The 27988-nt window shown below is 38.9% G+C and overlaps 5 protein-coding genes across 6 annotated transcripts; 3 read left to right on the forward strand and 2 right to left on the reverse strand.

The window, feature by feature from the left end:
* Positions 1-378: 378 nt before the first annotated feature.
* hdgfl2 (HDGF like 2) lies at positions 379-7565 on the reverse strand. Of its 2 annotated transcripts, none has more exons than XM_015008067.2 (16): positions 7327-7565; positions 6831-6907; positions 5780-5921; positions 5235-5423; positions 4867-4989; positions 4700-4768; positions 4417-4597; positions 4215-4299; positions 3800-4097; positions 3563-3693; positions 3394-3461; positions 2791-2861; positions 2605-2706; positions 1766-1922; positions 1578-1695; positions 379-1447 (listed from the first exon to the last, which is right to left on the reverse strand). In XM_015008067.2, the coding sequence occupies exons 1-16, from the start codon at positions 7396-7398 to the stop codon at positions 1348-1350; spliced, it is 1983 nt and encodes a 660-aa protein (XP_014863553.2). In that variant the 5' UTR covers positions 7399-7565; the 3' UTR covers positions 379-1347. The 2 variants fall into 2 exon arrangements, with proteins under 2 accessions (XP_014863553.2, XP_014863551.2); XM_015008065.2 differs by having other exon boundaries at positions 5235-5426.
* A 1463-nt stretch (positions 7566-9028) lies between these two features.
* fh (fumarate hydratase) lies at positions 9029-10913 on the forward strand. The gene has a single exon (XM_015008068.2). It carries the CDS (start codon positions 9061-9063, stop codon positions 10558-10560), a length of 1500 nt encoding a protein of 499 aa, XP_014863554.1. The 5' UTR covers positions 9029-9060; the 3' UTR covers positions 10561-10913.
* A 69-nt stretch (positions 10914-10982) lies between these two features.
* On the reverse strand, positions 10983-14045 carry fam32a (family with sequence similarity 32 member A). Its single transcript, XM_015008071.2, has 4 exons — positions 13891-14045; positions 12567-12714; positions 11418-11471; positions 10983-11198 (listed from the first exon to the last, which is right to left on the reverse strand). Exons 1-4 carry the CDS (start codon positions 13962-13964, stop codon positions 11130-11132), a joined length of 345 nt encoding a protein of 114 aa, XP_014863557.1. The 5' UTR covers positions 13965-14045; the 3' UTR covers positions 10983-11129.
* Positions 14046-14133: 88 nt separating this feature from the next.
* Positions 14134-16333, forward strand: mrpl54 (mitochondrial ribosomal protein L54). The gene is made up of 3 exons (XM_015008069.2): positions 14134-14362; positions 14577-14733; positions 15835-16333. Exons 1-3 carry the CDS (start codon positions 14236-14238, stop codon positions 15965-15967), a joined length of 417 nt encoding a protein of 138 aa, XP_014863555.1. The 5' UTR covers positions 14134-14235; the 3' UTR covers positions 15968-16333.
* A 132-nt stretch (positions 16334-16465) lies between these two features.
* malt2 (MALT paracaspase 2) lies at positions 16466-27943 on the forward strand. Its single transcript, XM_015008074.2, has 17 exons — positions 16466-17446; positions 17780-17934; positions 18118-18284; positions 19646-19776; positions 19864-20020; positions 20123-20301; positions 21440-21536; positions 21831-21881; positions 22061-22153; positions 22235-22438; positions 23261-23438; positions 23514-23588; positions 23690-23817; positions 24520-24669; positions 24764-24921; positions 26229-26366; positions 27072-27943. Exons 2-17 carry the CDS (start codon positions 17813-17815, stop codon positions 27501-27503), a joined length of 2460 nt encoding a protein of 819 aa, XP_014863560.2. The 5' UTR covers positions 16466-17446; positions 17780-17812; the 3' UTR covers positions 27504-27943.
* The last annotated feature ends 45 nt before the right edge of the window (positions 27944-27988 follow it).

Raw genomic sequence — 27988 nt, forward strand, 5'->3', positions numbered from 1 at the left:
GTTAGTGACTCTTTTCAATAGCACAACATATTTTAATAGAAATAGAAAGAATACTGCCATAAAACTAAAAAATTAAAATAAAAACCCTAGATTATTCATTAAAATATAATTTTCAAATAATGCAGGCCTAAAAATAAAACCAATTTTTTATACCACATATTTCATATATTCTTATTAAAGGTATTCATGCAATAGAAAAACCATCAAAAGCATTAAAATATTCCCTAAAAGGCCAGATTTTCTGATTAACATATAGTAAAAGATTTCCTCTGAATTTTTCTATAGTTCTCAGTAACTCATGAGTTTGCACAACTGTTTCTGTCATTTATCATAACCTCAATGTAATGTATGAGCAGAGAAGAAGCAAAGTGAACAAAACCATGCTGAGATTTTTATTCAAGTCTCAACTACGTTATAGAAATGCTTTACCAATTTACATAGCACTAAAAACACATGATGTATGCACATAAAAAAGTCAAAATAGGCTGCAGCTACATGAGATCTCAATAGCTTCTGAGGGCATTTTTCAGTTTTTTTTCCCCCCCCAATTCATCATGATCCATTGAAAGCAGACACTAAAGAGGAGAGTGTATGGTGCTCAACTGCACAGCAATTATTTTTAGAGACAAAACTGTGATCCTATGAAAACAAAGGCAATTAAAAAGGAGGTGGACCTCAGTTAAAAAAAACAACAGCTTTTTAGTGACTCTTTACATTTCAGACTGTATCAGCTGTATTTAGACCAGATACTTAAATAGTTAACACAGAAGACTCATAAACAGGACTGTACCACTCTGGCATTGCCACACACAGAAAAGAGGCCTTGGTGATGTTTGGCAGGTTTTATAAAAGGAAGTAGACAGATGTAAGGGTTTACACAAAAAGTCCTTAGAGAAAAAGAAAAGAAAAGAATTCTCTTCAAGTCGTCCCGGTCTCTGTTTAAAATAAGTTTTGTTCCATTTCATTCTGGTTGCGAGAGCTAAAAAAAGGAAAAAGTGATTTCTTTTTAACATGTGGGCAGTTTGAAAGTAGACAGACGACGAGGCAGGAGCTGGAGTTTAAAGTTGAACGTCGAACAAAATGAGAAGGAAATTCATAGACGATAAAAAGAAAGTTTTCATTTAACGGTGAGAAACAATGGACCAACAGACTGAGTGGATGGCTTTCTGACTTGATACCAGTGCACCACAAAAACAGTCCAAAGCATCATCTATTTTTGTAACGGGTGCTGCAGGAAATGCTGGGTGCGTGTGGCGATGCTGCTGAGCCGAGAGCGGCGTCTGATCGTCGAACAGAGGCCACCATCTTTTAGCGCTTGGTCCGCTGCCAGTGGTTGCAGAGAGTCTTTTAGGTTTCTACAGCGGCCGGTTCTGGCTCTGCTGAGACGGTACCGTCTGCTTCCTCATATGTGGGTGTCTGTTGTGGAGCTGGGCTGTCTGAACTGGGCCTAGACAGAAAACAACATTTCAGCAGCAGCAAAAAGTGTACCGAGATGCCATGCATCTGTTTTCATTTTAAAACAATGTTCCAATATGGCATCGATGAATGAGCGCGATCTGATGCACGTTGAGCCAAACCTGTTTGGACTTGAACCTTGGCCGTCATTGTTCTCCTCTTTCAGAGGCGATTTGGGCTTTTCGTCTTCCTCTGCATTCTCTTTATTCTCCTCCGATTCTCCATTCACAGGTGTGGATTCTACAAAAGACATTCAGATTTATAAACGGCTGCAGTGAGAGTAAAACTCAATCTGAAATGTTTCTCATACCAGTGTTTTGTGACTGCTTTTCATCATTCTCCGTTTCTTTGTTCTCTATTTTAGGCTTAGCTGCCATCTCTGGTTTTCCCACGAAGCGAAGTTTTAACTTGTTGTAGACGTCGCTGGCCTTCTCCATGACTGCAGCGCTGGCTTTATACCGCCGAATCTGATAAGTGATGAGAAATAGATTATTATACAATAATCAGTCAAGTTGCACAAGATGAAAATATACAGCATAAAAACAATACATGTCCAGCTGAAATTAGATATTTACATGCGTTCTGCAGCATGTTACTCCCTCTGCTAACTGCATTTTGTGATGGCTTCTTCCTCTCTGAGCGGCCCCATGTCGTTACAGGGCTGGTTTTAGCGTGTTTAATGTGTGCTATTGATCTGGAGTGGAAAACACACATTTCACAACAAACCGCGCTCATCTCTGGGACACAGGACACATTTCCTTTGCAAAGAAAACACTGGCTGGACATTCCCATGATGTTTATACTTGTTTATAAGTTCAATGTGAAATCTTCAGACTTCTGGAATTATCTGTCCAAAATGTCCATGTATCCCAACAGATTTATTTTAATTTTGCCGCACAAGGAAGCAGTACGTTTGAATTTTTGTTTCAAAAATCACTTCACTGAGGTCTCTTTGCTTAACTGAAATATTCTGTGAAAAAAAAAAAAAAATATATATATATATATATAAACCCAATATTTAGACAAAAATGCTATTTACGTTTTTTTTCTGTGTATGTAAATATCTAGTTTCAACTGGAGGCCATTTTGTGTTTTTTATGCATGAATGCAGAATGAGTTATCCCACAGAAAATGCACAGCAAGCAGCACCTTTTTTAGTGTGGCAATAACTTCGGCATTTTTATGGAGAATCTGGCTGGTGACAGGTACAGCTTCAAGCTCTTCGAGTGCTTTTAGACAACGCTCAATGTCCTAGAATGCAACAAAAACACCCAGCCATTAATGTTTCATGGCAACACAAAGACATAAAGGAAGCAACATTTTTGTGCCACTTACTGGGTTGTCCACTTTAAGTGCAAATTTAATGTCTGTGTGGAGTTTCTGTAGCCTTTCCTCTGGTGATGACTCTAGATATTGATAAAAAAAAAAAAAAGAAAGAAAAAAAAATACAACAGTTATTTCTTCAACTTTTCCCATAATGTTTTTGCAATTTAATGCAAAATAATCCATACCCATTGGACTTTTCACATTTTGTCAGTGTATTTCTTATCATGGACAAACACAATTTAGTGTATACTTGTGAAAAGAATGAAAAGGCAGACATGACAAATGAATATGTTTGATCTGAACCATCCCACTGTAGTTCTGACCTGTCTGCTGCATTCCTTGGTCTTCATGATGCTGTTTGTTCTCAATAGGATTCTAATTAATAAATAGGTAACTTTTAAAGATAATACATCATGCACTTGACCAGCGTCAGAATAAACAGGAGGAGACGTTTATAGATACAACGTGACTAAATGAAAAGCGCTCCAGTGGGTATGAATATTTTAAAAGGCGTTTTAATGAGAAGAATTTGCAGTTTTCTTTGCCTAATAAATTTGCTGATATTGCATGATAACCAGATGCAGAGCAGATGAAACTATGACTGCTTCTGACCTTTTTTCTTTTCCACTTTCTTCTCCGGTGGCCTCTCTGGTCGGCGTTTGGGCTTTTCAGGCTTAGATCTAAGTCAGACACAATGGTGTGATCAGTGTCCTTTAATATTTAATCAAGTTCTTCTCATGACATTTGCGTTCTGTGGTCTGTTCCCTCTCTGTCCGCTCACCTCGCTCTGGACTTCTCCTCCGCCCGTCTGGCTTTCTTCTCTTTCAGCTCCTTCTCCTTTCTTTCTTTTCTTTCCTTCTCCTTTTTTATTCTTGCCTTCTGTTTGTCTACTTTCTTTGGTGTTTTTTTCACCTTTTTGACAGGAAAAAAAAGAGAAAGAAAATGTTTTATCTGAACTATTACGCAATTTTAAAAAAAAAAAAATCATAATTTATGGTAATTCACAAAGGAAGCTTACCTCTGCTGGAGGTGGAGAATCAGAGTCAGAGGGTGCGGGGATCGGGGGCGGAGGTGGTTTCTTGGACTTCTTCAGCGGATGATCGTCTATACCTTCATCCGAGCTGCTGCTGCTGTCACTGTCACTCTCTTTTTTGCCCTTTTCTTTGTCTTTCTTCTTTTTCTCATCCTCCTCCTTCTCTCTCTCACGGAGCCGGCGGAGCTCCTCAGCCTCCTCCTTTTTCCGCCGCTCCTCGAGCTCTCGTCTGCGCTCCTCATCTCGTTTCTTCCATTCACTGATGCGGTCCGGTTCACTGTCACTGTATGCAGTGGGGGGGGGGGAAGATTCAGCTGCTTTAAGTTGATATTCATATTAAAATAATCAGCAATTTAACGTAATAATTTACTAAGTAAAAAAATAAAAAGAGCAGCCTGACCTGTCGCTGTCGGAGGACGATGACGGTGCTCGTTTAGTTGGGGCAGGTTTGGGTTTTCTTGCTCGAGGCTTTGGAGCAGCTTTCTCTGTGAACCCAGGAAAACAAGCACTTAATATAAATATATCAACGCAAATTCATAAGTAAGAAAAGCTCAGAATCTTTTTCCTAGCGATTTTGGATGAAGCGGATTCAGAACTCGTACCTTTCTTGCGAGGCTGCGGGCCCTTGCGGGGAGGCGGATCAGACTCGGACTCGGACTTTGAGCCGGACTGGGACTCGGAGCCGGACAGAGCCGGCCGCGGCTTCTCGTCCTCAGAGTCGCTGTCTGCGGCTTTCTTCTCTGACCCTGACCCCGACTCTGAATCAGAGTCAGAAGAACCTTTCTGTAGAACCCGAGAGAATACGGTGGAGAGTAAGTGGAACGTTTCTTGATAACAAACACAAAATAAATTAAAGTCACGAGTAAAACGGGGTTTATGCTTCACCTTCTTCTTCCCTCTGCCTCCGGCTTTCTTTCCTCCTCGTCCACCGGATTTCTTCTCTGGAGTAAAATCCTAGAGAATGAAAAATAAAGTCTAAATTCATGCTGCAAACTACTCTTTGTCTCCACAGTTAGCATTCACAGCACGATGTGTGCGAGTGAGCAAATTACCTTGTCGCTGTTTTTGCCAGAGTCAGACTCTGAAGCCGTCGGGTCTGATTCAGACGGAGACCCGCTCTCCTCTTCGTCTCTGTCGCTGGAGGAGCCTCGCGCTTTTTTTGGAGGAGGAGGCCGCTTAAAATAAATATTAAGAAAGAGTTGTTTTTTTAATTAACTTGCTTTTTTTTATGGCTTCCTCTTGTGGATATTCTTCTATAAGCAAATAAAGGTTGGGGGAAAAAATCTTATTTGAAAAATAGGTGCATTATTGTATCCCCCCACCCCCGTCTCTTTTTCTAAAATCACATCCACTTTCTCTTGAGCTCAAAAACATTATTAGAAAAGTATTTCCATTCTAAATTTTCAAACACTTTGCTTACCTTGGGAGCCTGCGGCTTTCGCTTTATCCCACCTCCCCTCCCTCTGTCGTCACTCCCAGAGTCTGACTCGTCCTCGCTGCCGGAGTCGGCTTTTTGAGGAACCGGAGCGTCTTCGTCGTCATCCTCTTCGTCGCTTGCCCCTCCTTCTCCTCCTGCTGCTTCATTGCCCTCACTATCAGATGAGCTAGCCTGCTGCAGAAATACACCAGTAAAGACATTAACTAACATGTATGTCCGAAAACAACCCAACAAAACTTCGGAGAATATTTAAAACAAGCAAAAACTGTTTTTTCTTATGGAAAGTCAGCATTAGGCTTGGTATGCTTACCAGTTTCGGGATGTACTAAAGTTTTAAAAGTTAGGATTTTAAATCATTAAAATTTTCCGTTATTCAGGTTCTGTGGCTTAAAGTGTGGCAGACAACCTGATAATAAATCTAATGATGAATATATTGTTTTGACAGCAGTAAAAACAACCGGTGCCTTATACGAGAGTTCACTCTCACTTCTGGAAGTTTCAAGATTTTTAAGATCCAGCTGACTTACTGCAGGTGGAGCGCTGTAGGAGGCATGTGGATTGTTCTGGATCTCCCATAAACCTTCATTGAATCCCTTCCTTTTGTTGGGCTTGCCGTAGCGCTCTCGGTACTTTTCATATGGGAAAAGGTCTTTTGCTGCAAGGAATGCTCTGTGCCACAGACAAAAACATAAAGACAGTTTAAAATTAAATGGCTGAAAAAATATGCTAGCAGTTCAGGTGGCAGAATGTTTGAACTTGCATAGAGAAAGGTTTATACTGATGAGACTTTGAAGCGGGATATTCTGTCCCCTGCTGGTGGCTTTATGAATTGCATGTGCCATCTTGTCTGTCAAAAAATCTCTTTTGTTTCACCATTAAAACTCCATTTGAGCAGTTAATATGATACGTTACAAGTCACAATTTAATCAACTGTAATTTTCACAGAGACTTAAAAAGGATTAAATAAATTTGTAATAAATTTATCTAAAAGGCATAAATGATAATGCTACATCTTATAAATGTACCATATTTAGCCAAGCAATTTAAAATTTTAGAGATGCACTAGTCAATAAAGCAGAAATTGGATTTGACCAATTTGCTTTACACTCAGATACTAAAATTATTTTTTTTACAATAACATTTATTATAAATATCAAAACTAATCATTCCCTCCATTTTTGATGTACAAACACACCAACCGTGATTGTGTATTTTGACACGCTTTTTAAAAATGGGATATAGAAGTTTCAATGAATAAGTAGTTGTAATCTAGTGATTTCTTCATTTTATTTTGGATTCAAAATTGCCCTTATCAAAGAACATTCAAAACATGTTTTCCCTATTTTTGTGCGAGTTCTTTTGGGGGAGAAAATCTGACTAAGTCCAAAGTAAATAAATAAAAAAAAACAGAACATCATAAATGCCAGAAAAAGTTTTATCATTACATCAGAGCTGTTTTTTCATGAATGAAATGAAAGACTTAATAGAACACTTTAAAAATAATTACAATTTTAGTCAATATTACGTAAAAAGGTAATATATATACGGATATATATAGCTGCTGAACAATGCACTTACGTTTCATGAGTCCCAAAGAAGAAAATAGGGATTTTATTAGGTGGTGGCTTCACAGCTCCATCAGCCACATCTTCAATCTGTAACCAAGCACAATATCCAAGCAACAACTCAAACATTACTCTGTCATGATGTCCGAATCCCCATCAATAAAAAGTGTTGTTGGAGAAGAGCTCAGATATACGCGCCTGGACACCATAGAGAGGGATTTATGGTCCAGGAAACAAGCCACAGTTATCTCAAACGTCATTTCCAAATTAACAACGTTAGCTCCGCTTGTATATTTTTCCCCCAGCAGATTAGGCCAGCATCACATGCAAATTTCGCCGCCCTAACTCTGACTATAGGCTTTTATAAAAAAGCAATTGCTAGCTCTCACAAATTAAGTGACGTATGTGTTTATTTATGTATTTTAGATATTGAAGAGATACAGAAGAGAAGCTTCCACAGCGTCCCATGCAGAGCAGCCCACCCCCTCCTCCTCCGGCTGCTTACTTACCCTAGCTGGCCAGTGGGGGTATCCCTTCATTTTAGCGAAGACCAGGTCTCCGGCCTGGAAGTTGTGTGGCATTGTCCCACCTCTCCGTGCAGCCTGGGTTTTAAAAGCGTTCGACTGTCAATTTGCTGTTTGTGTCGCTCTTGGTCTAATGTTTTCAGGTTGACATGAAACCTGGAAACGATGGAGTCAGCTAACGAGCTAGCTGCATTCTAACCGAGATCGGCGTTAACGCGAGAACAGACTGCGAGAGCAGGAGAGACGGAGTGCAGCAGGTACTTCCGCTCAGGGAACATAAATTGCCTTCAAAATAAAAGGCTTTTGAGAAATTCGTGTAAAGCAGATTTTGCTTTGGTTTAATTTAACCGAAACACAAATAGAGCATTCTATTTACAATATTTTAGTTTTAAAACTCATTATTAGACTGTCAAAAGTTAATTAGCAATAGGCCTACGCTCTTAACATTTTTATTACCGTTTATTATGAATGCCATATATGCACTTTTTTTGTATTTATAATACCAATTGACTACTTTACACACACAATCCAAGAATTTATTTTTCACTTTGGAAACAAATGGAATAGGAATGTTTTAAAGCATCAACCTACCAGTCAGTACAGAAATTTGTTAATCAGCTGCTGTAGTCTAGTAGTTTATTAACATGTATGTAATGTACAAGAACTGTCTCAGTAAATGAATAAATAAATCAAACTAGTTGCCCTAAAGAATTAAAAAGATCTGCTCTTGTAAATCCTGGCTGCCCTGACTAAAGGTAATGAGTTTGGGAGTTTTGCGAGGGAATTGCACACACTGTATAAACAATGACAAAATTGATGAGTATACTCCTTAAAAACAAACTAAACCCAGAAAGACATTTAATGGTGTTCAAATATTTTGTAATTTCTTAGTTTGAGTGTCTGAGTGGTATTCTGTCACAAGAAATATTATTTAAAGGAAAAGCTCCTAAGTTTAAATTAGTATCACAGTGAAACTTGGCATAATTGTACTTCACTTCATTATTGCTAGTTGCTGATTAATTCCTGCCAGAGCAAAAAAAAAGTACAACTGTAAAATGTGTATCATAATTTTAGCCAATTATGGTATACATTTAGCTCACTTCTGAGCTAGAATTGTTCTTAAAAACTAGCCTAAAAATCATTAAAAAACCAACTGTTTTTAAATACACATGTACAAACAAATGGATGTTTTATTGTTTTTTTATTGACATAATTGCAATGGATTTCAACGACAGAAATAGAAGTAAATGTATCCATTCTCTATAAAAGTTTTGCGTTTGTTTGTTTGTTTGTTTGTTTGTTTGTTTGTTTGTTTGTTTAACCTAAAAATAGAAATAAAGTTCTGGTACTTTTAAAGCAACAGATATTTATGAAAAGTGTTAAGCTTCCTCTTTAGGGGGCTTAAAAAATTGCAACTCTAAAATTTTATTTAGAAGGACAGAAGGCAGCAAATGTTATTTTGTTTGTAAAAGCTGCAGACTTTTACAGTCAGTAAAAAATTCGGATTTATGTTCCAGTCGAATAGTCCCTTTACTACAGGAAGTACAGATGTGAAATATTTTGAAGAGCTTCACACAACCGAATGAAGCAGTCGGAAATCCCGCCTCTCCTGCGCCACGATTGGTTGACTCCCCTTCTTGGCTTCTTCTCGCCCAATGACAGGTTACAATGTGGAAAACTGCGTTGACCTCCCCCCAAATTCACCTCTAATGAGAAGCCATGTTTCGCTCGTTAAGAAGCGTCCAGCAGTTTAACTGCAACCTCCTGACTCTTCAGAGACTCCACGCCAACTCAAAACTCTTCATTTGTACCTCCAAGATGGCCGGCTCGGAGTTCCGGATTGAGCGGGACACATTTGGCGAGCTCAAGGTCCCCGCTGACAAGTACTACGGCGCTCAGACTGTCAGATCCACCATGAACTTCAAGATTGGGGGACCCAGTGAGAGAATGCCAATCCAAGTGATCAAGGCCTTCGGGATCCTGAAGAGAGCAGCTGCTGAGGTAAACAAAGACTACGGCCTGGACCCTAAGCTGGCAGATGCCATCGTAAAAGCTGCAGATGAGGTTTCAGCAGGTAAACTGGATGATCATTTCCCTCTGGTGGTGTGGCAGACCGGATCAGGGACTCAGACTAACATGAACGTAAATGAGGTGATCAGCAACAGGGCTATTGAGATACTGGGAGGAAAACTGGGCTCCAAGGATCCAGTTCACCCAAATGATCACGTCAATAAGAGTCAGAGCTCCAATGACACCTTCCCCACTGCCATGCACATAGCTGTGGCTACAGAGGTCCACCATGTCCTACTGCCCGGCCTGCAGACCCTGCACGATGCCCTAGCTGCCAAGGCTGAAGAGTTCAAAGATATTATCAAGATCGGACGCACCCACACCCAGGACGCCGTCCCTCTGTCGCTCGGACAGGAGTTCAGCGGGTACGTCCAGCAGGTGAAGTACAGCATCGAAAGGGTGAAGGCCGCCATGCCCAGGGTGTACGAGCTGGCAGCAGGGGGTACGGCGGTCGGGACAGGACTCAACACCCGCATCGGCTTTGCAGAGAAGGTGGCCGCTACAGTCGCCTCCCTCACCGGCCTCCCATTCATCACCGCCCCCAACAAGTTTGAAGCCCTGGCGGCTCATGACGCGCTGGTGGAGCTGAGCGGAGCTCTGAACACGGTGGCCGTCAGCATGATGAAGGTCGCTAACGACATCCGATTCCTGGGGTCAGGACCCCGCTCCGGCCTGGGGGAGCTCATCTTACCGGAGAACGAGCCCGGGAGCAGCATCATGCCGGGCAAAGTGAACCCCACCCAGTGTGAGGCCATGACCATGGTGGCCGCCCAGGTGATGGGGAACCACGTGGCCGTGACAGTCGGGGGGAGCAACGGACACTTTGAGCTCAACGTCTTCAAGCCCATGATGGTGAAGAACGTCCTGAACTCCGCCCGCCTGCTCGGCGACGCCTCCGTCTCCTTCACCAACAACTGCGTGGTGGGCATCCAGGCCAACACGGAGAGGATCAACAAGCTCATGAACGAGTCCCTCATGCTGGTCACGGCCCTCAACCCGCACATCGGCTACGACAAAGCCGCGACCATCGCCAAGACGGCTCACAAGAAGGGCTCCACGCTGAAGGCCGTTGCCGTGGAGCTGGGCTACCTGACCGAGGAGCAGTTCGATCAGTGGGTAAAGCCCAGTGAAATGCTTGGGCCAAAGTGAACTATGAAAGCACTACCACGACTTTGGAAATAGTTGAACTCGAAAATAACGTTCTAAATCCTTGCATCTCTTAATAAAAACAGCAAGATTTCAGGGTGTTTTTTGTTTTCCGTTTTGCATACTTTGAGACTTAACCTCTTATGTATTGATTTAAAGACCTCAGCATCCAGAATGTGGTGTCAGTAAATCCGTTAATGTACACAAAGTTGTATTCTGTACATTTTAATTCACAATGGGTTTTTTTCTTTTAAATATGAATTGCAGTAAAGTTTTTCATGTTTAAAGAATATGCAGATGTGCCATATTAGCAGTGTCCCATTGAAAGATTAAAAAAAATATATTATTTACCCTGATTACATTTGTTTTCTTTGAAACATTATACCAGTAAAGTATGAGGAGGTGGAAAAAAAGAGCACATTAAAAAGGATATTAAATACTTTATTGTGCACAGTAACAACCAAGAAATGAAAGCCAGTTTAAGCCTAACAATGGCATTTTATAAACATGCAAAATAATAAGAAAAAAAAAAAGTACAAGGTTTGAGGGGGAAAAAAAAGCCATCTTGTCTTTTATTTGGTCCAGCTGACTTTTGGAATATCGTAATGCTCCGTAAGGTTGTCCAGGTGGCGATTGAAATCCTGCGCAGAAATAAAGCAGCAGCTTTAAAAATATACACTTAACATTTGAACATAATTTAAATCAAGGCAGTTTTATATCTCCATGTATGACAAAGCTAAAAAAAAAATATACTGGCAATAAAATCTACATGTGATGATGAATAGTTCTCTAAATATGTATAACCTGCCTGAGGTCCATTTTAGATGTCTGGGAAGCAGGATAGACCTGAGACGACTCACCTCAACTCTGTGCTTGTGGGTCTTTGACGCCTTCTTCAAAATTCGCTCCATTTGCTGCAAGAAAAGAGAGACGGCAAAATTAGCTTTAAAATAAAAGATCAATTTACCCCCAATGTGATGCCCTCTAAACACACACCGAGCTTATTACGACATAGCCTAAAAAAATTGCCAAAATATTTTATTAAAAATGTTTACGCAGTTTCATAATTTCATTGCTACGAGACATTTTCAAACACACAGGTGTGTGTGTGTGTTGGTAAACCAATGAATCAGTATTTGTTTCAGAAGTTAAGCTATACTTGAGGTACTTTAAGTTAAATAAAACCGATCAGCTGTTGCAAGATTTCTACTCTTAGTCCTGCAGAATATATCAATAGTTTGCAAAACAACAAAGTTCCTAACTATTGCACCAGTCAAAGTGCTTGTTTGGTTTTGGGAGGGCAAAAGGGTTTGTTTGACTAATGTTGAAAATATTCAATAGCATACTGCTATACTTTGCAGTAAATAAGTATTTTCTACTTAGCTTTTGCTTTCTTGTCAGATTTCAGGTGAAACAAATGTTAATATCAGACAAAAATAACCTGAGGAATTTTAAAAAATGCAGTTGAGTTTAGACATTATTATTTAGCTCAGATGCATTTGGGTTATGCGCATGGGAAAGATTCAAAACAATCGAGCCAGTCCCCCTTCAACTTGCAAAACAAACAAAACAAAAAACAAAAAAAAACAGTTTTTTTGGGCTAGTCTAGCTCACTACTTCAATATAATTAAAAAGCAGTGGCATGAGGTTATAAAGGTAGTTGAAAAATCTCCAATACGGCTTAAGTGAAACATTTCTGCAAAGAAAATTGGACCAAAATTCCTCAACAGTAATATAAAAAGAGTCACTGCTGGTAAACTCAAACACCTGTTAAAACGTGGCTGCTGTTAAGGACCTCCTGTGAGGTTAAGGAACTATCACTTTTTCTACAAAGCCACTGTAACATTCCCCTTTTTAATTATGTTACACAGATATTAGGGACAGCAATTTTCTAAACGATGGAAGCCAAAAAGGCTTTGTACCAAACCCTAGTTCTGCTGTGTGATTTCATTGTTTATGTCCTGAAACCAGTGACACCAGCTCAAGAGATGCTCAGGATTTTCACCTACCCTCTTTTCCTGCATCTTGTCAAAAGCGATTTGTGCTGGTGTCCTTTTGTCGATGTACGCCTTCTTTGTTTTCACCTCCTCGTCATCATTTTGGCTCGTCACAACCTGCTCCAGGCGATGCTTACTCTCTTTACTCTTCTTCTTCTTCCTTCCAAAATAAACATAAGATAAAAAATTAGATTACTCTTAAGTTATGTGAACCACATGACATCACCTTTCAAAACTTTCGGCAAAGGTGTTTTTGTTGTCTCATTCTTTTACTTTAAATTACAACAAAAAATATAAAAACTTTGTTGAGGAAACTAAAACACATGTGTTGTTAATGCAAAAAAGTATATAGGTTTCATGCAGTATGCTACTCTATATTTAGCACAAAATCTAAAGGCTGGGGTCATATTTATTTATTTATTTAATTGATTTAGATTATGTAAGATGATTTCCTTTAAAAAATGCTTTAATTTATACTTGTTAACTTTAAGAGATTTATATAGATTTTTTGTATCTTTTGTTTATGGATTTAAGTAAACAAAAATGTAAAAGACAACAACACCGTCTGGGCAAACATATGCTTTTTAAAGTAGGTAAATGCAATAGTATTAGGCTTGATTTATAGGAGTTGCTGAGAAGATGACCACTTTCATTTTTAAATTGTGTAAAGTAAATAATCTAATCAAATGTTTTACAAATTACATGTTGGTTTTAAATTATTCTGATAATTGTGTAGAAATGTCCTAGTCTAGGTTTGAAGAGTTTACGTGTTGTAGTTTTTAAACAACAGCCGATTAAATAAAATTAGATGGAACTCCCGAATCGGAGGCCAACTTCAGCTTCGTGTGATTTTAAAAGGATGCGAAATGTTCTAGGCTTAGCTTCTTCTAAAGCATTAAAATGCCGTTTGGAGATTTTAGCAAAATTAATAAGAGTTTCACTAATCAAACTTGTGTTCGTTTTAAGGAAAACTCAAGTGTATTGTTTGTATTTCAAAACTTGTCTTATGCTGTATAGTCGAAACTATGACTTCTGTTGCATGTGCGACTGCTGGTACTAATGCTAAAAAATAAAAAGATAAAAAATTTTCCGTAAAAGCAATTCATAATGGTGTCATGGAGAGACATATAAACACTTATATGTTCTTAGTATAAATGCTGTTTTCATGCCCAATAATAATATTAATCACAAACGTTAACAAAAATACTATGTGATACTAGCTTACTAGCTAACTAGCTGACTGGTTTCAGAGGCTAACGTGTTAACACCAGCTGTTTCTGAGACAGCGATCAACTGTTGAGTTGTGAAAATGCTTCATTAACTCTAGAACACTTACTTCTTTCCTGCCGAAAGCTCTCCTACACCCTTTAATTTTAGGGAGCTCTTCTGGATCTGATCGTATTCGGACATGTTCGAGAACTTTTCCTACGGTCTTCTTCTCCTTTGTTATGATGCAAGTCAACTGAGCGCATCACTGCTGCCACCTAGTGACTTAAAAAAGAGGAACAGCACGCTCGAGAACCCGAGTACTTTTGCCTGTAGTGTTTCATCCTATCCAGAGGGGTGCAGTATACTGTCCCTACAGAGCCAAAGAAAGAACGCAGAAAACGGAAGTTGAATACGGTTATGAATGTCAAATAGTAGCATGGTATGCTATGTCTGTAGGTAACCCTAAATAAAAATGTTTGCCTACTGTTTATTTCGGATAGCACCGTCCACTCAGTGCATAAAAAGCAATGCTGGAGCGTTCCTGAGCAGAATAAGCACGCTAAACAGTATACAGACATGTGGATATGCTAAGAAAGTTGGTGAGTAAATGCAACATCTCTTGTCAACATGCTAGTTATTTACCATACTGTTAAAGGTAACCTATTTACCCCTAACGCAATCTAATCTTGTGTTGTGTGTTAGATGGTAATATTATATAGCCAAATGTTTATTGCTTTTTTATTTCTTTGTGATTTTAACTACTTGTAATCAAGTTTCCTCAGACCTAATCAGATTTTGTACACCGTCTTTCAGCTCCCAAAGGAAAAGGTAAAGGCATGATAAAAGAAGAACTGAAAGGTCCAGAGGTGTGTAAAGACCCAGTAAGACTTACATCGTATGCAGTCGGAGTTAACATCTACAAACAAGGGGATGACCCTAAAATAAAGCTTCCAGAGGAATATCCTGAGTGGTGAGTACACATGTTACTGTCTTCTTCACAGTTTAGATTTGATTTTGATCAGTGTTGTCACTACTAAGCAGTACTTAAAAAAAAAAGTTTGGCATTTTGCATTATTGGTCTTTCTCCTCATAAAACTCTTTAAGCAATAAAATGTATTTTTTTTTTGTGGTGTCCTGGTTTCAAATCCCCATAGAAGACTTTAAATTCAGATTTGAGAATTTCCTTGGAGTTTTTTTTTGTCAGGTTTTGACTTTGTCTTTTTTTCTAGTGATTCCTTTGTGAGTCTGCTCAATGACTTTTCTGATCAAACTCAACTTTGTGAAAAGTACCACACACAACACATTTTAAAAGCATGTCACAAGATGTTTGATGAAGGTGGATTTTTTAAAAAAATGAAAAGGAAGTTGAAAATACCCCTGGCCAATTTTATGGTGGATCTCTACATCGCGCTCGATGGCTCTCCATCTCTGTATTGTGACTGTTCTCAGGGCGGTAAAGCAATCTGTGTCTGTGCCCTGTTATTGGAGAGAGCTATACAGAATACTGACAAACATTGTTAAACAATGTAAGATGGCATGTGAGGTGCCATTTTATTATCTTTTAAAACTTTTCAAGCTACCATCTCCGCAGATCCCACACATCCTGAACACAAAGTGTTGTCACCTTCAGGTCAGCGCTACAGAGCGCTGTGTGAAAAGAATCAGTCACCGCTGAGACAGTTTCTTCCCCCAGGCTGTCTCTGAGGAACACAGCGATCGCCTTACAGTCTGAGAAATCATCTACCCTGCTGTACATAAAATATGCTTATTTGCAATACCACAACCTGCTTTTCTTCATAGAAATGGCTGTACAAACACATACGCGCTCATAACGTCATTTTATTTCCTCTAAACTCTATATATTAATGCCTAACGTCTGTACACTGAGCGTGTAAAGCAGAAGTCAAATTCATCATGTTTGCACACAGTTTTGGCCAATAAAGCTGACTCTGATTCTGCTCGTGTCAAAATCAGTGCCGTCTGAGCCTGTACTGTTTACAGCAGGTGGACGTTCCTGGACATCGTTTGGTCATGTGTCAACGTCTTCCACTTTCTCTTCTCACTTGTTCAGGTTGTTCCAGTTGAACTTGGGAGAAGCCAAAAAGCTGCACGAATTGGAACCTGACACCTGGCAGTACTGGAAGCGTCTGAGGAAGGAGAACATGTGGCGCAACAACAAACTGCGCAAGGGGAAGAAGATGTAGAACATGGACTCTATTGACCTGCAGCTTGTCTGTGTTTCAGGGACCTGCTTCACACTCTGGAGTGAATTACTATAAAAGTGATATGACTCATGTTCACAACTCATGTCTGTAATGATAAGGACTATTTGTAACATGCCATTTACTCTCCAGGTTAGCTGAAATCATGCTACATGTGAACTGTAGTGAAAAACTGAACAAATGAGTGGATTTTTTTCTCTGGTTGTTGCTGTTGAGGAAAGGCTCTACCCAACGAGACAATGGAGTCCAGTTCGATTAAAGACGTTCAGTACAAAATAGTGAAAGATTCTGTTGGATAACAAAACTTATGATTTACTGCTATAATAAAATATGAGATATAAAAACGTATGCTTTCTTTTCTGTAACTTCTGTTTTGTTTTTACAAATCATTTTGACTGTGCCATTCTGCCTGCGTCTCACTAATTTGGCACCTCATCGCAACAGAACAATGCAAATGTCCCAGATAGTGGTAAAGTAGAGGAGCTGCACAAATCTGGCATAATGCTGTAGAGTAACACTGAGCATCATTCGGTTGAAGCATGATGGTGGCAGCATCATGCTGTGGGAGTCTTTTTTTTTTTTTTACTCAGCAGTGGCAGTGAAACTGTTCACAGCTGAATATGAGGCCATCCTGGAAGAAAAAAAATATTTTTAAGGTTGCAAAAGAGTTGCTCATCTTCCAATATGAAACTAGTTATGCATTCAGCCATAGCTATAGAGGCATGGTTTCGATAAAAGCCGTTCAGTGTGTGTTAGAATTACTCAATGGAAGAGAAAAATGGCAAAAACGCAGTCTCTTCATGTGAAAAACTAGTGAACAATTGTAATGGCAGATAGCTCAACAGGATTGACTCAGAAATTAAATGCACGCCACACTTTTCATACTGAGTGTGGCAATGTAAAGAGGGAGTGCATAATTACACAAAGCCCAGCATAAATATGGATAGCTATTACTGTTCTAACGGCGTTTATTCAGACGCTTTTACTTCTGAAGCCGTTTTTGCTAAAACTTTTTATTCTGACACCGTTTACTCTGTTGGCTTTTTGTCTGTGGTCTGACATCTGGCGCCATTTGTTCTAAATGTGTGAGGATGTTTTCGTAAGACCTGAGGATGTCCTAAAATATACACCGTAAACAAGCTTTTATTAAACAGGACAGTTTTTTGTGTGTGTGTGTGTGTGTGTGTGTTTTTTTTGTTTGTTTTTTTTTTTAAAGTTGGGCCGTATGAATGGCGTAACCATGGAAACGCCTCATGCAAATGATCGTAATACGTGCCAGGGATGACAGAAAAAAAAGAGGAACCGAAATGAGAAGCAAACTATCTGAGGAACCAAATCGGGTTAGATTAGGAGAGCGACAGGGTGTAAAAAAAAAAAATGCGGCGGATATCTGTGTGACTCAAAGGCCACCTGCTCCTCAGTCACTCGCTACGAGATTTACCTCCAGCCCGGACTTTTCTAGTAAACTCAAACTTATTTCCCTCAGTAGTACTCTTTGCTTTCAGCGCAGCTCATGGCGGAAGCGGCAGCTCAGCTGTAAATCCGGACTGCAGCTTCTTTTGTTCGTTCTTGTTTTAAGTTAACACGTTTGTCTTATTGCGTTACATGTGCTCATTTCCCCTGAATTCTTGCTCTTTAGTGTTTTACAGGCGGGTTTTCATAAGCTCTTAACGCCGGTAGTTTTTCTGGCTCCGTATGTTTACCGTTCTCTATGTGCTGCCAGGTACAGTGTCTCCTGTGAACTCAACGCATGCCATCTTAATTTGTGCCTGTGTCTGGATTTTTGCTGCGAAGGGTAAAAAAAAAAGGGATTAGAAGATTGGAAAGATGAACATCAGCAGTCTCGGTGAAGAAGGGATGAACAAGCTGTCAAAGATGCTGGACAACTCCAGTTGTGGATGGAGGCAGCTGGCCAACGCGGCGACTGAGCACCCGCAATTCCGCTGCAGGTGAGAGACCCTGAAGGCATCGTGAATCAGCAGCCTCATATGATCAAAACATTTCACAAAAAAACAAAACCTTCTTTATTTCATCTTCTTCCAAACATAATATCTGTTCTTTAATTTTCGAGGGAGTTGCCGCTCCAGGTCTGCATGACCCTGATCATTTTTCTACCGAATTTTTCTTTGCAGCGAAAAGGAGCTGACCAGCTGCTCCATTCAGGTGCTGAACGCTGCAGGCAGCCCTGCCCGCACCCTCCTGGCATGGTTAGCGGATCGTGGCTGCTCCATTGACTTCCTCCAGCACTATCTGAGGAAGATGGACCACCAGGAAGCTCTGCAGTTTCTCGCCACCGCAGGTACAACGGAGACGGCAGGCGATTCATTCAAGATCTTTTTGACATTTTAACAACCACAAATTTAACACATTTCCATTGGAATATTTATAGTTGTTTGTGTGTGTGTGTGTGTGTGTGTGTGTGTGTGTGTGTGTGTGTGTGTGTGTGTGTGTGAGATAGACACACACACACACACACACACTTATTTTTAGTGTAAAAAAAATAGAAAGAAGAAGTCAAAGGTAGAAGTGGAATAGACAAATATTTTTGCACAGATAAAAAGTTAGATATGCATTTGTATTGGTTATGTTATAAAAACGTATCACCCATTAATTAATCATCTAAAAATGTAGAGCGTATGGTACAATTGTAAACCTGTCAACTGAACTAATAGACTGGGGAGAAATATTGAATTTTGTGGAGTTCAGGTGTGAGAATTTGTTGGCACGACAACTATTATTTATGTTATATTGACCTTAATCTGAAAAGTGAAAGAAAGCCAAAAGGATTCCCCTCTGCAGACGCTTAAATTTTTTCTGAGTTTGAGCTTTTTTGAAATCAAAATTGTGCAAGCATTGTTGGCCTGTTGCTGCAACTGTAGAAAGAGGCAGTTCTACAAAGAATTGACTTTCTAGATTCTTATTTGTGGAAAAAAATGTAGCATTTTGTTTGTGATGCTAGTGAAAAAAAAAGGCATACTATCACAAAAGTAGATAAGATCTACTGCTGGTTATTGCTAATATTTTCCTTCCTTGCCATCCTGCTCGTTGTGTGTTCCGGCAAGATAACCAATAGCCAGATGTATCCCCGTTTAATGTCATGATTTAATGTTGGGGAAACATTAAATCATTAACTACTTATTAAAAATCCCAACACATTGATTCATTGTCTAAAAGAATAAAATAAAATGGCTACTGCTAACTGTGCTTTTTTTTTTTTTTAAATTAAGTTACTGTAATGAAAGATTTTTTTAGACATTTCCAAGAAAGTAGATCAAAAACCTTTCTGCACCAAAGCTTTTAAAGCCAGAGGGATCAACATTTCTCCCTTAAGTAGTTGTGGGAAAAATACTTTCTATTTCAAGCCCAATGTCTTTTGCCTTCTTTTTTTAGACTAAACATTTTTAAATATACAAACTAATCTTAATGAGTTATAATTGACTTTCCAGAGGGAAACAACATAAAGAGAAAATGCTTTAGATCCTGTGCTCCTTTATAGTTTGTGAAATTTGACTTTTAGACATGCTTCATCATACCACTTACAAGTTACTACATGCTACGCGTAACGGTGTGTTTAACTATCTTATGCTGGAACATGTCTTAATAGAAGTAGTGTGTTCCTTCTTGTAATCCTCGCTGTTTGTGTTGTGTGCCACTGTTTAGTGTCGGAGCAGATTAAGATCACAGTCCAGCCACAGTCTCAACAGGCTCCTCTGGGGAGCAGGGTGGTCCTGACATGCAGGGCCTCCGGACCTTCTGGACTGAGCTACCAGTGGTTCAAAGGCAAAGAGGAGGTCAGAGCAGTGGCTTATAAATCCTCTTTGTAACTCCGTTGTTTCTTGTTTTCATCTAAGTCTATGTGGATTATTTCTGTGCTTTAGATTTTACACGAGACGGGAAGTTTGCCAGAGTTGGTCCTTTGCCCTTTGGGTCCAGCCCACCAGGGTCAGTACATCTGCAGGATCAACCATGGAGAAAAATGCATCTTCTCCACGTGGGCTCGTGTTCGACTGCTTCACTCTGCCGGCTCCAGTCCAGGTATGCTTGTTTTTTTGTTTTTTTTTACTTCCTGCTTTTCCCGCCTTTACCCACATCTCACAGCATGTGGTGCAGTGTGATGGAAAACAACTGTCATGGCAGGCTGCAGCAGTATGTTTCCAGTAAGTGGACTGCAAATCAGTCAGCAGCCCAGCTCCCAGGCAGCATCTGAAGGGGATGTTTTGGTCCTGAAGTGCAGAGCAGAGGCTAACCCTCCCCCCCAGTATGAGTGGTATCACAACAAAGTGCCCATGCCTCAACAAAAATCATGCTCCCTCAGGGTAAGTTCATTTAGAAAACCTACATTGAGGTAAAGTTTAATTATTGTGCATTAATGCCTTTTGTTGCTAGTCAAATCTTCTAAGTTGGACAACAAAGAGCAGTTTTTTTTCTCTTTTTTTTTGCAAAAGTATTAATACTCATTGAGCTGTTATGTTACAAATTAATGTTGAAAGTTGGGACACTTAATTATTGGAAATTTTACTTACAGAGGCCGAGTTTTCCGTGCTTATGACACAATTTCTTTGTGAGATATGATTTAAATGACTTAAGAACAGTTATTTTCAGTCCATGAAGTAAACTGTTTGTATTGACTGAATCAATTGCTGCATTAAGATCAACAATACCGATAAAAATCCAGGTTAACCTTTTCGTAATAATCAACGACCCTGGATATGTTTCATAACTCGACCTAACTGGAATTATCTTGTAATAATAGTTAAAATAAAAAGGTCTAACTGGTTTAAAATCCTCGTCTTAAAATAAGGAAAGCTTAGTCATAGTAAATTAGAAATGAAATTAGTTTGTAGTTATTAAGAATCAAAAGCTGTCCTAAAAGCACTGAGAATAACCATTATCTGAAGGAAATAATTTTCAATGTTCACCAAATGTTTTTTTTAATTTATTTATTTAAAGAAAGTCAAGGAATATTTTAAAGCATAATTCTGCTTTTGGGTATAAGTTCACAGCTTTAGTTGTATTGAGACCATAGAGCAACATTTAGGACAAAATTCTCATGCTGAGTCTGAGCTTTAAGTTTGCGACCTGAATTGTTTTAGACAGCAAACTGACTACATTTCTAACTAGTGGATATATTGGTGGGTAAAATGTTTAGCTTACTTGTCAGAAACCTTGTTTCTGTTACTTGAAATTAGTTTGGAAAAACCTCAATCTTTTCCAAGGTTTGTACCTCTAATATTAGCTTTTGTGAAAGATTTGATAGTTGCTAATGGATTTTTCTCCATTTCCTTGATACTTTCAGTTTGTTTCCATTTACCTGTTTAGTTATGTTATTTGCTCAAGGTGGTTTTGGTTTTGGACTGACTGTCTGGGGCAATAGCAAAAACTTTCCAGACTTAAGTCACACGATGGCCTTGTTTCTGTATGAGCTTGTTCCTGTAAGTTGCTACTGTTTCCTAGATCCCATGTGTGACCACAGAGCACAGAGGGGAGTACAGATGCAAGGTGTTTAATTTGTATCACGAGGCCTGGAGCAACACGGCAACAGTGACAATTGGTGAGGCATAGTTACTCCTGTCTCTCATCTATCACTATATATATATATATATATATATATATATATATATATATATATATATATATATATATATATATATATATATATATATATATATATATATATATATATATATATATATATATATATATATATATAAAACAATGATTATTTGAGTGATTTCAACAACATACTGTTGTCGTTAAGTAGTGCAACGAATATCTGACACTACACATGTTCAGCTTCACACTGAACCATTTTGCAACAGCTAACTCTTCCCGTTTTGTCACGCAGGCCCGAGTTCAGTCACAGACGCCTCCTGGGTAGAAGTTGATCGGGGGTTAGGTATGCTGTACTTTCTGCTAGAATATTTAGGGGGAAATATAGGAACTACATCAGTAATATACTTCCTCTGCCCTTCATTATACTGTATTCCTGTTTCTCATGTTCTGTTTGTCAGAACTGTAACACAGACATGGGTATGCATCTTTCCTTCTTTTTTTTTTTTTTTTTTATGTTGCCAGAGTCTCAGGAAGTCCAGAGGTCGACAACCAGATCAGGAGTAAACCCAGTGCAGCAGATAGCCTGTCCTCCCCCAGCAGCCAAGAATTTCTATGGTTAGTTTTACGCAAACTGCATGGAGTATCTCCACATTAAAAGTCGTGGGTTTCACGGTTCCACCATCGTATTCCACTCAGCTACAGACAAAGTTGCTCTCCTGATTGGCAACATGCACTACCACTACCACCAGCAGCTGAGTGCTCCCATTTCTGACGTCCACGAGCTGACCAACCTGCTCAGGCAGATGGACTTTAAGGTTGTATCCCTGCTGGACCTCAACTGCCAGGAGATGAAAAGCGCCGTTACTGAGTTCCTGCTGCTGCTCGACAAGGGCGTTTACGGTCAGTCCACTTATTTCTGTTCATGCGGCAATGGATGCTTCGAGAGTCTGTGTCCAGCTAAATAAAATGTGGGATGAGTTTTTTTTTTTTTTTTTTTTAAACAGGATTCATTTAAAAGTAAAACTCATTGTTTATTTGAAATGTGTTTTGGTTTGTTTGTTTTTTTTTTACATAATTGATAATACAACACACGACTGCAATGATCTACAAAAGAAGAATTAGTTGGAATTTAATATGAATTTTCTCTATTTAACACCTGGTGAAATTTGTAAATACGAGCTCAAAAATACAAATACGTCTCCACCTGTATTTAATTAAATATTCGTAAGCAAGTTGCACCTCAACCATTGTATTTTTGTAGGCATCAACAAACATCTGGCTGAGTGGAAACGGTACTAGTTCTTGGTAAAACTGCTACAGTTTATTTAAAATGTTTGATAGAAATTTGAACGTAGACCCCAATTTTTTTTTTACTGGGTTAAGGTTGGTCCCAGAATGTTAATGCCTGCTTATTTATTAGTTTTTATGGATCTGTTAGATCATTTTTGTTTATTTTAGGTCAAATTAAGATTGCCCAAAGCCTCGCCTTCAATCCCCCAATCACTTTTTTTCTTCAAGTAATTCTTACAAAGTAGAAACCCAAATCATTCAAAGCACCCCAGAATCACGACAAGAGTTCAGCACCATCATTCCCCTTCAAAAATATCTACTCAAATAAATAAGCTAAAGGCTAAAATTACTGTGACGTCCATATCTATGATAATTGTATGTAAACTTTTGAACTAAGCTGCATGTTTTTGATATTGTTCTTTACTTCTGCAGGGCTGCTGTATTTTGCCGGTCATGGCTATGAGAACTATGGCAACAGTTTCATGGTTCCTATTGATGCTCCGGCTTCCTACACATCGAAACACTGCTTGTGTGTGCAGAACATACTGACCAGGATGCAAGAGAAAAAGACTGGACTCAATGTCTTCCTGCTGGACATGTGTCGCAAAAGGTGTGCCTATAGGTTAGTCATTAAAGTATGTGTGTATGCCATGCAGCTTACTTTTGAAATCCCATCTTTTCCTAGAAACCCAAACGATGGGTTGATCGTCCAACCGGGAACACTTAAAGTCACGGCCAACATAGTGTTTGGTTATGCCACGTAAGTTGCTGGTTTTGATCTCTTGTTCTGATGCAAAATTGTTGTCTGTTTTTTTTTTAGCGTGTTTTTCTTGTCACCTGTGTGTAATTTGCCATGTGTAGATGTGTGGATGCTGAAGCGTATGAGGTAAAGAGAGAAGATGTGTCAAATGGCATCTTCATCAGCTTTCTCAAACGGCACGTATGTGAGGATGAGAAGGTCACCGTGATGCTGGACAGAGTTGCCGAAGGTAGAGCTCTCTCAGTCAGCACTGCTTGCATATTGCACATCTTATGCTACAAAATAGTAATAATAGTGTAATAGTGTTATCTGATATCTGACGTTTTTGCACACAGAGCACACTTAGACCAAGACTGATCCTCATGACATTACATTGATCTGATATTGATTTGTATCCTGCAGGTATTGATCCTGTAGACGTTAAACCACATCTAAATACATGTTTTATGACTATAAAGCATTAATAACACACTCTACTTTGTTATTGGTGTGTCTTTGGTCAGTGCATACCAAACACAAAAACTCAAGAAGCTTTTCAAATGAATGCACTGTTGCATATTGGTGACCTAGAGAAAGACTTCTGCAAATCCTCTAATTATTTTTCGATCTTTGTGATAATAATGTCCCTCTAATGTGTCCATGATAAGTGGATCATGTTATCACAATGGGTGGACTTCTGTTTGCTACTTAGTGCAGAGTCAGAGGAGGCGGAAATCAGACAGACAGAATGATGCGTCAGAACTAAGCAAGAGTTAATGACGATATATTCAATATGTTATGCGTATATTGTGAATTAAAAACGTTTAGCACCTCTTATAGGATCTTTGCCTCACTCAGATGAATCTGGATATAAATCCTAATGTGCCTGTGTTCTGCTGAGGGTGGTGAGATTTAGATTTTCTTTTTATTCAAAGTTGCTGATTCTTTCCAGACATGGGTCGCTGCGCGATTACAAGAGGAAGGCAGGCTCTGGAGCTGCGCAGCAACCTGTCTGAGCGGCGTTCCCTCACTGACCGCATTCAGTCATTGGACAGTTCTGCCTCCGATTCGGCTCGGAATCTGCAGTGGGCCATTGCTCATGGTAGAAAATTGAAAAACTCAATTGATTACATGCTACTAAAGTTACTCATTATACTTTTAGATCGCCTAATTTAAGGATGTTTTTGTTTTAACAGTTCTGCCTGAGAGTCGCTCCCTCAATTTTGACTGCGGTGTGAAGGTCCAGCTCGGGTTTGCGGCAGAATTCTCCAACATCATGGTCATCTACACTCGGATACTTGAGAAACCTGCAGAGATAGATTCCTGCAGCGCTCAGCTTACAGACTTCCCACAGGTGTGCGACTCCTGGGGGCGACTTATTCTGATCCAGGATTTTTTATGCACTTCAAAATAGAAGCTAAATTAACACCAAACTAAATCTTATTTTCATCAAGTTTCAGTGATATCATAAAAAGCATCAAAACTAGTGGGTATGAGGAAGATGTCACCTTTAGTAATGTAATGTCCTACATTTCTATTTTCATGGAAGTTTATAAAATACTAATTGCAGTTTTTTTTTCCCTTTCAATTTGATGCTTAAATCCTGTTTTAAAGGTATCTTTATAAATGTTTGCACTTCTTTTTAACCAGTAAAAGGATCCTGCTGCGTTGCTGGTAGAGCCTCTTACTATTAATGAATTAATGTCAAAAAGAGGTTCATGAATAAGACTTTGGGGAGACAAACGAAGTAAACTAGGAGGGATATATTTATTTTTTCTCATTCTGATAGAGACCTACTGGCCTGTCCAGAATGGCCCCAAATGACACATAAAATAGATCAGGTTATTTTTATGAGCATCTTTTTTCTCTTTCTTGTACGGTACTCACCGTAAAGTTATTTGTTTTATGAACTTCCTTGTTGCCCTTTAACAACAGTTCTTGTTACCTTGTGTTGGAATATTTTCCCCCTATCTTTTTATAAACCTCAATTTTCTAAAGTTAATAACCAAAGTAGCAAAGAGTAAGTGCCAAAAGCTTATTCTAGCTTAATAAATTGTTACTAGACATCCATCCTCTAGACATATTGACTATTACTCAAAGTAATTTATAGTAAAGCAGATGTTATTTACTCTTTTCAGTCCAAAGCCATTTTTGTTGTTGCTTCTACCAAATAAAATTTTATCTTGGGCCACAAAACCCTAAATGACCTTTTTAGAGGAATTAGCTTATCATGATGAACAAATAATCATAAAGTTTTTATAGTTGAATTAAAGACACACAATTTTATTTCTGCTGTTGGTTTTTACGACCAAGATAAGAATTTTGTCAACAGACAGAACCTCCACCAGCTTAAAATTATACACACTGGCTCAGTTGATTTAATGTTTGATTTTAACAATTTTGAGAGTTTATTTAACATTTCATACTAATATATTAAGCATCCCAGAAAAATAACATTAAACTGTTTTGATATGACAGAAGAATGACTCCGTGAAGAATGTGTATAGAGAGAGTTTTGTAACATTATTCTTTTTAAAACCAGTAAAACCAAAGCAAAAATCATTTGGTCGCTCTTAGGTCTTTAAAGACCTGATGTGCATCTTTAAAAAGCACAAAAACTGGGCCAGGAGTTTCACAATGTTTCTGATTTTCCTTTCACAGGAAGTGGACATTGACCTGAAGAAGAGTAACCAGGAGACTCTGCTTGAAGCCGGCTGTTTGCTGCTGATTAAGGAGGAACTCCCCTCACTGGAGGAGCACAGTCTTTACACACGCATCCGCAGTCTGCAGAGACTCAAGGTCAGACATCTGCTTGTGTTTACAAATCTTGGTGAAAACATTAAAATGTCTACTTTGAAAAAAAATCTGCAGCAGCTTGTTTTTCCAGCCTTGAATTTAGTTATACATTACTTTCAAGGACCCGGATGCTCTTGTAATCTTTAAATGTTGACATAATCAATTTGTTGTCCAAGCTTTCCTTGGACAATGGCTGTGTTTTATTCATTTAAATAAAGAAAAGCCTGATCTTTCTGACATACAGGTTGTGTTAAAGGGTCTTAAGATCTAATTTAAATTTGGACCTTTGCTAAATTATTTGTTAAAAGCCCAGCCAGGGTCTGGTGTTGCAAATTAGCAAACTATTGTATACCCCCTTGTGCAGAACATTAGTTGTACTCTATGTCCCTTGAGTTTATTTCTAATGTATTACGCTTAAAAATCGCAATGTTCTTGCGATGCATACATTTATTAAACATTGGATGACTCAAGACTTTTGCACAACACCGTGACATTTAAAAATTTACATTCATTGTGTAAAGTGAAAAAAATCAATAATTTGATATAGACATACAATAAATACATAAATGATGTAATGCTGATGCAAAATTAGAAGTGCCTTTTCTAGAATGATTCTTTTCATAAAGACACAGTTAAATATTTTTGTTTGAGTCATTTCACAAGGCTGTTCTTCTAAAGAAGGCATTTTGCTATTCATTGAACTCACAGAGGGACCTCACCTTCACCGTCTGCCTTCACTACACGTATTCCAACATGGACGAAGAGGTGGTGGAGCGGCTGCCAGTCTCGGTGGGCAAACCCTTGGTCTCCAAGCTGAACCTCCACGAATCTCGAACGTCTAGCAGCTGCTCTGCCATCCCGGGCCCCAGCCTCGACTCCTTCAGCTGCCCGGAGAGCTCCTCCTTTGCCTCCATCGATTCTCCCTCAAACACGTGGCCACACTATGGAGACACTGGCAGCGCAGTTTCCCAGTCTGACTCTCTGACTTTTTTCAGGGGTGCCAACGTACCAGAGGAGAGCGACAGTCCGGGAGAATTGGATTCGCATCAACCTCTGACTGCCAGCAAAAGCTTGCCCCACAGCCAAGTCAATGACATTAACTACAAATTTAGTGACATGTACAACCTCCATTCTTTATAAGCATCTTACTCTAGGACATTATTTCCATGTTTTTCTGTGCAAATTAACATTTCAAACTATTTAATACTGAGTTGTTTTTTTGTTGTTTTTTTTTTCATCTAAATATAAACAAAAATATGAAATGTATGAAACAGACTGTGAGTAAAAGATAAATATTATCTTTGTGTATGGTGTTAATCACAAGTGTTTTTAATTATGATGTGTTTTTTTCTGCAATGCTCTCCAACGTCTCACAGGTTCATAGAAAATGAACGTATGCTTTTGGGCTGGGGCTAATTGCTGATTTGCATTCAGTACATACCATGTATAAAAATGGCATTGATCATATTGCACATGTTTGAACATGGATAGATTATCATTTTATAATGTGCACTAAGACTATTCCCATGTTTTGTATACGATAAAAAGCATTGCATAACAAATAAAAAAAATACAACATAGATATTTTTTCTACACATATTTTTTGTCATTTAGTTAATGTTTAT

Source organism: Poecilia mexicana, unplaced genomic scaffold, assembly GCF_051168715.1.
Source record: "Poecilia mexicana isolate PSO_F unplaced genomic scaffold, ASM5116871v1 scaffold_4, whole genome shotgun sequence".
In the NCBI taxonomy this organism is placed as follows: domain Eukaryota; kingdom Metazoa; phylum Chordata; class Actinopteri; order Cyprinodontiformes; family Poeciliidae; genus Poecilia; species Poecilia mexicana.

Excerpts from the sequence above, each read along its gene's own strand:
- fh (XM_015008068.2), top strand. The coding sequence starts at position 9,061 with ATGTTTCGCTCGTTAAGAAGCGTCCAGCAGTTTAACTGCAACCTCCTG.
- hdgfl2 (XM_015008065.2), bottom strand. The coding sequence starts at position 7,398 with ATGCCACACAACTTCCAGGCCGGAGACCTGGTCTTCGCTAAAATGAAG. Across the intron at positions 2,862-3,393 it reads GAAAGTGGAAAAGAAAAAAG|AGTCATCACCAGAGGAAAGG; the intron begins GTCAGAAGCAGT and ends ATCAATATCTAG. Across the intron at positions 1,448-1,577 it reads CAAGGTTCAAGTCCAAACAG|GCCCAGTTCAGACAGCCCAG; the intron begins GTTTGGCTCAAC and ends TTTTCTGTCTAG.
- mrpl54 (XM_015008069.2), top strand. The coding sequence starts at position 14,236 with ATGTTTGCCTACTGTTTATTTCGGATAGCACCGTCCACTCAGTGCATA. Across the intron at positions 14,363-14,576 it reads TGGATATGCTAAGAAAGTTG|CTCCCAAAGGAAAAGGTAAA; the intron begins GTGAGTAAATGC and ends ACCGTCTTTCAG. Across the intron at positions 14,734-15,834 it reads CCAGAGGAATATCCTGAGTG|GTTGTTCCAGTTGAACTTGG; the intron begins GTGAGTACACAT and ends TCACTTGTTCAG.
- malt2 (XM_015008074.2), top strand. The coding sequence starts at position 17,813 with ATGAACATCAGCAGTCTCGGTGAAGAAGGGATGAACAAGCTGTCAAAG. Across the intron at positions 23,818-24,519 it reads GCTGGACAGAGTTGCCGAAG|ACATGGGTCGCTGCGCGATT; the intron begins GTAGAGCTCTCT and ends GATTCTTTCCAG. Across the intron at positions 26,367-27,071 it reads GCAGTCTGCAGAGACTCAAG|AGGGACCTCACCTTCACCGT; the intron begins GTCAGACATCTG and ends TTGAACTCACAG.
- fam32a (XM_015008071.2), bottom strand. The coding sequence starts at position 13,964 with ATGTCCGAATACGATCAGATCCAGAAGAGCTCCCTAAAATTAAAGGGT. Across the intron at positions 12,715-13,890 it reads GAGCTTTCGGCAGGAAAGAA|GAAGAAGAAGAAGAGTAAAG; the intron begins GTAAGTGTTCTA and ends TTATTTTGGAAG. Across the intron at positions 11,199-11,417 it reads CCCACAAGCACAGAGTTGAG|GATTTCAATCGCCACCTGGA; the intron begins GTGAGTCGTCTC and ends ATTTCTGCGCAG.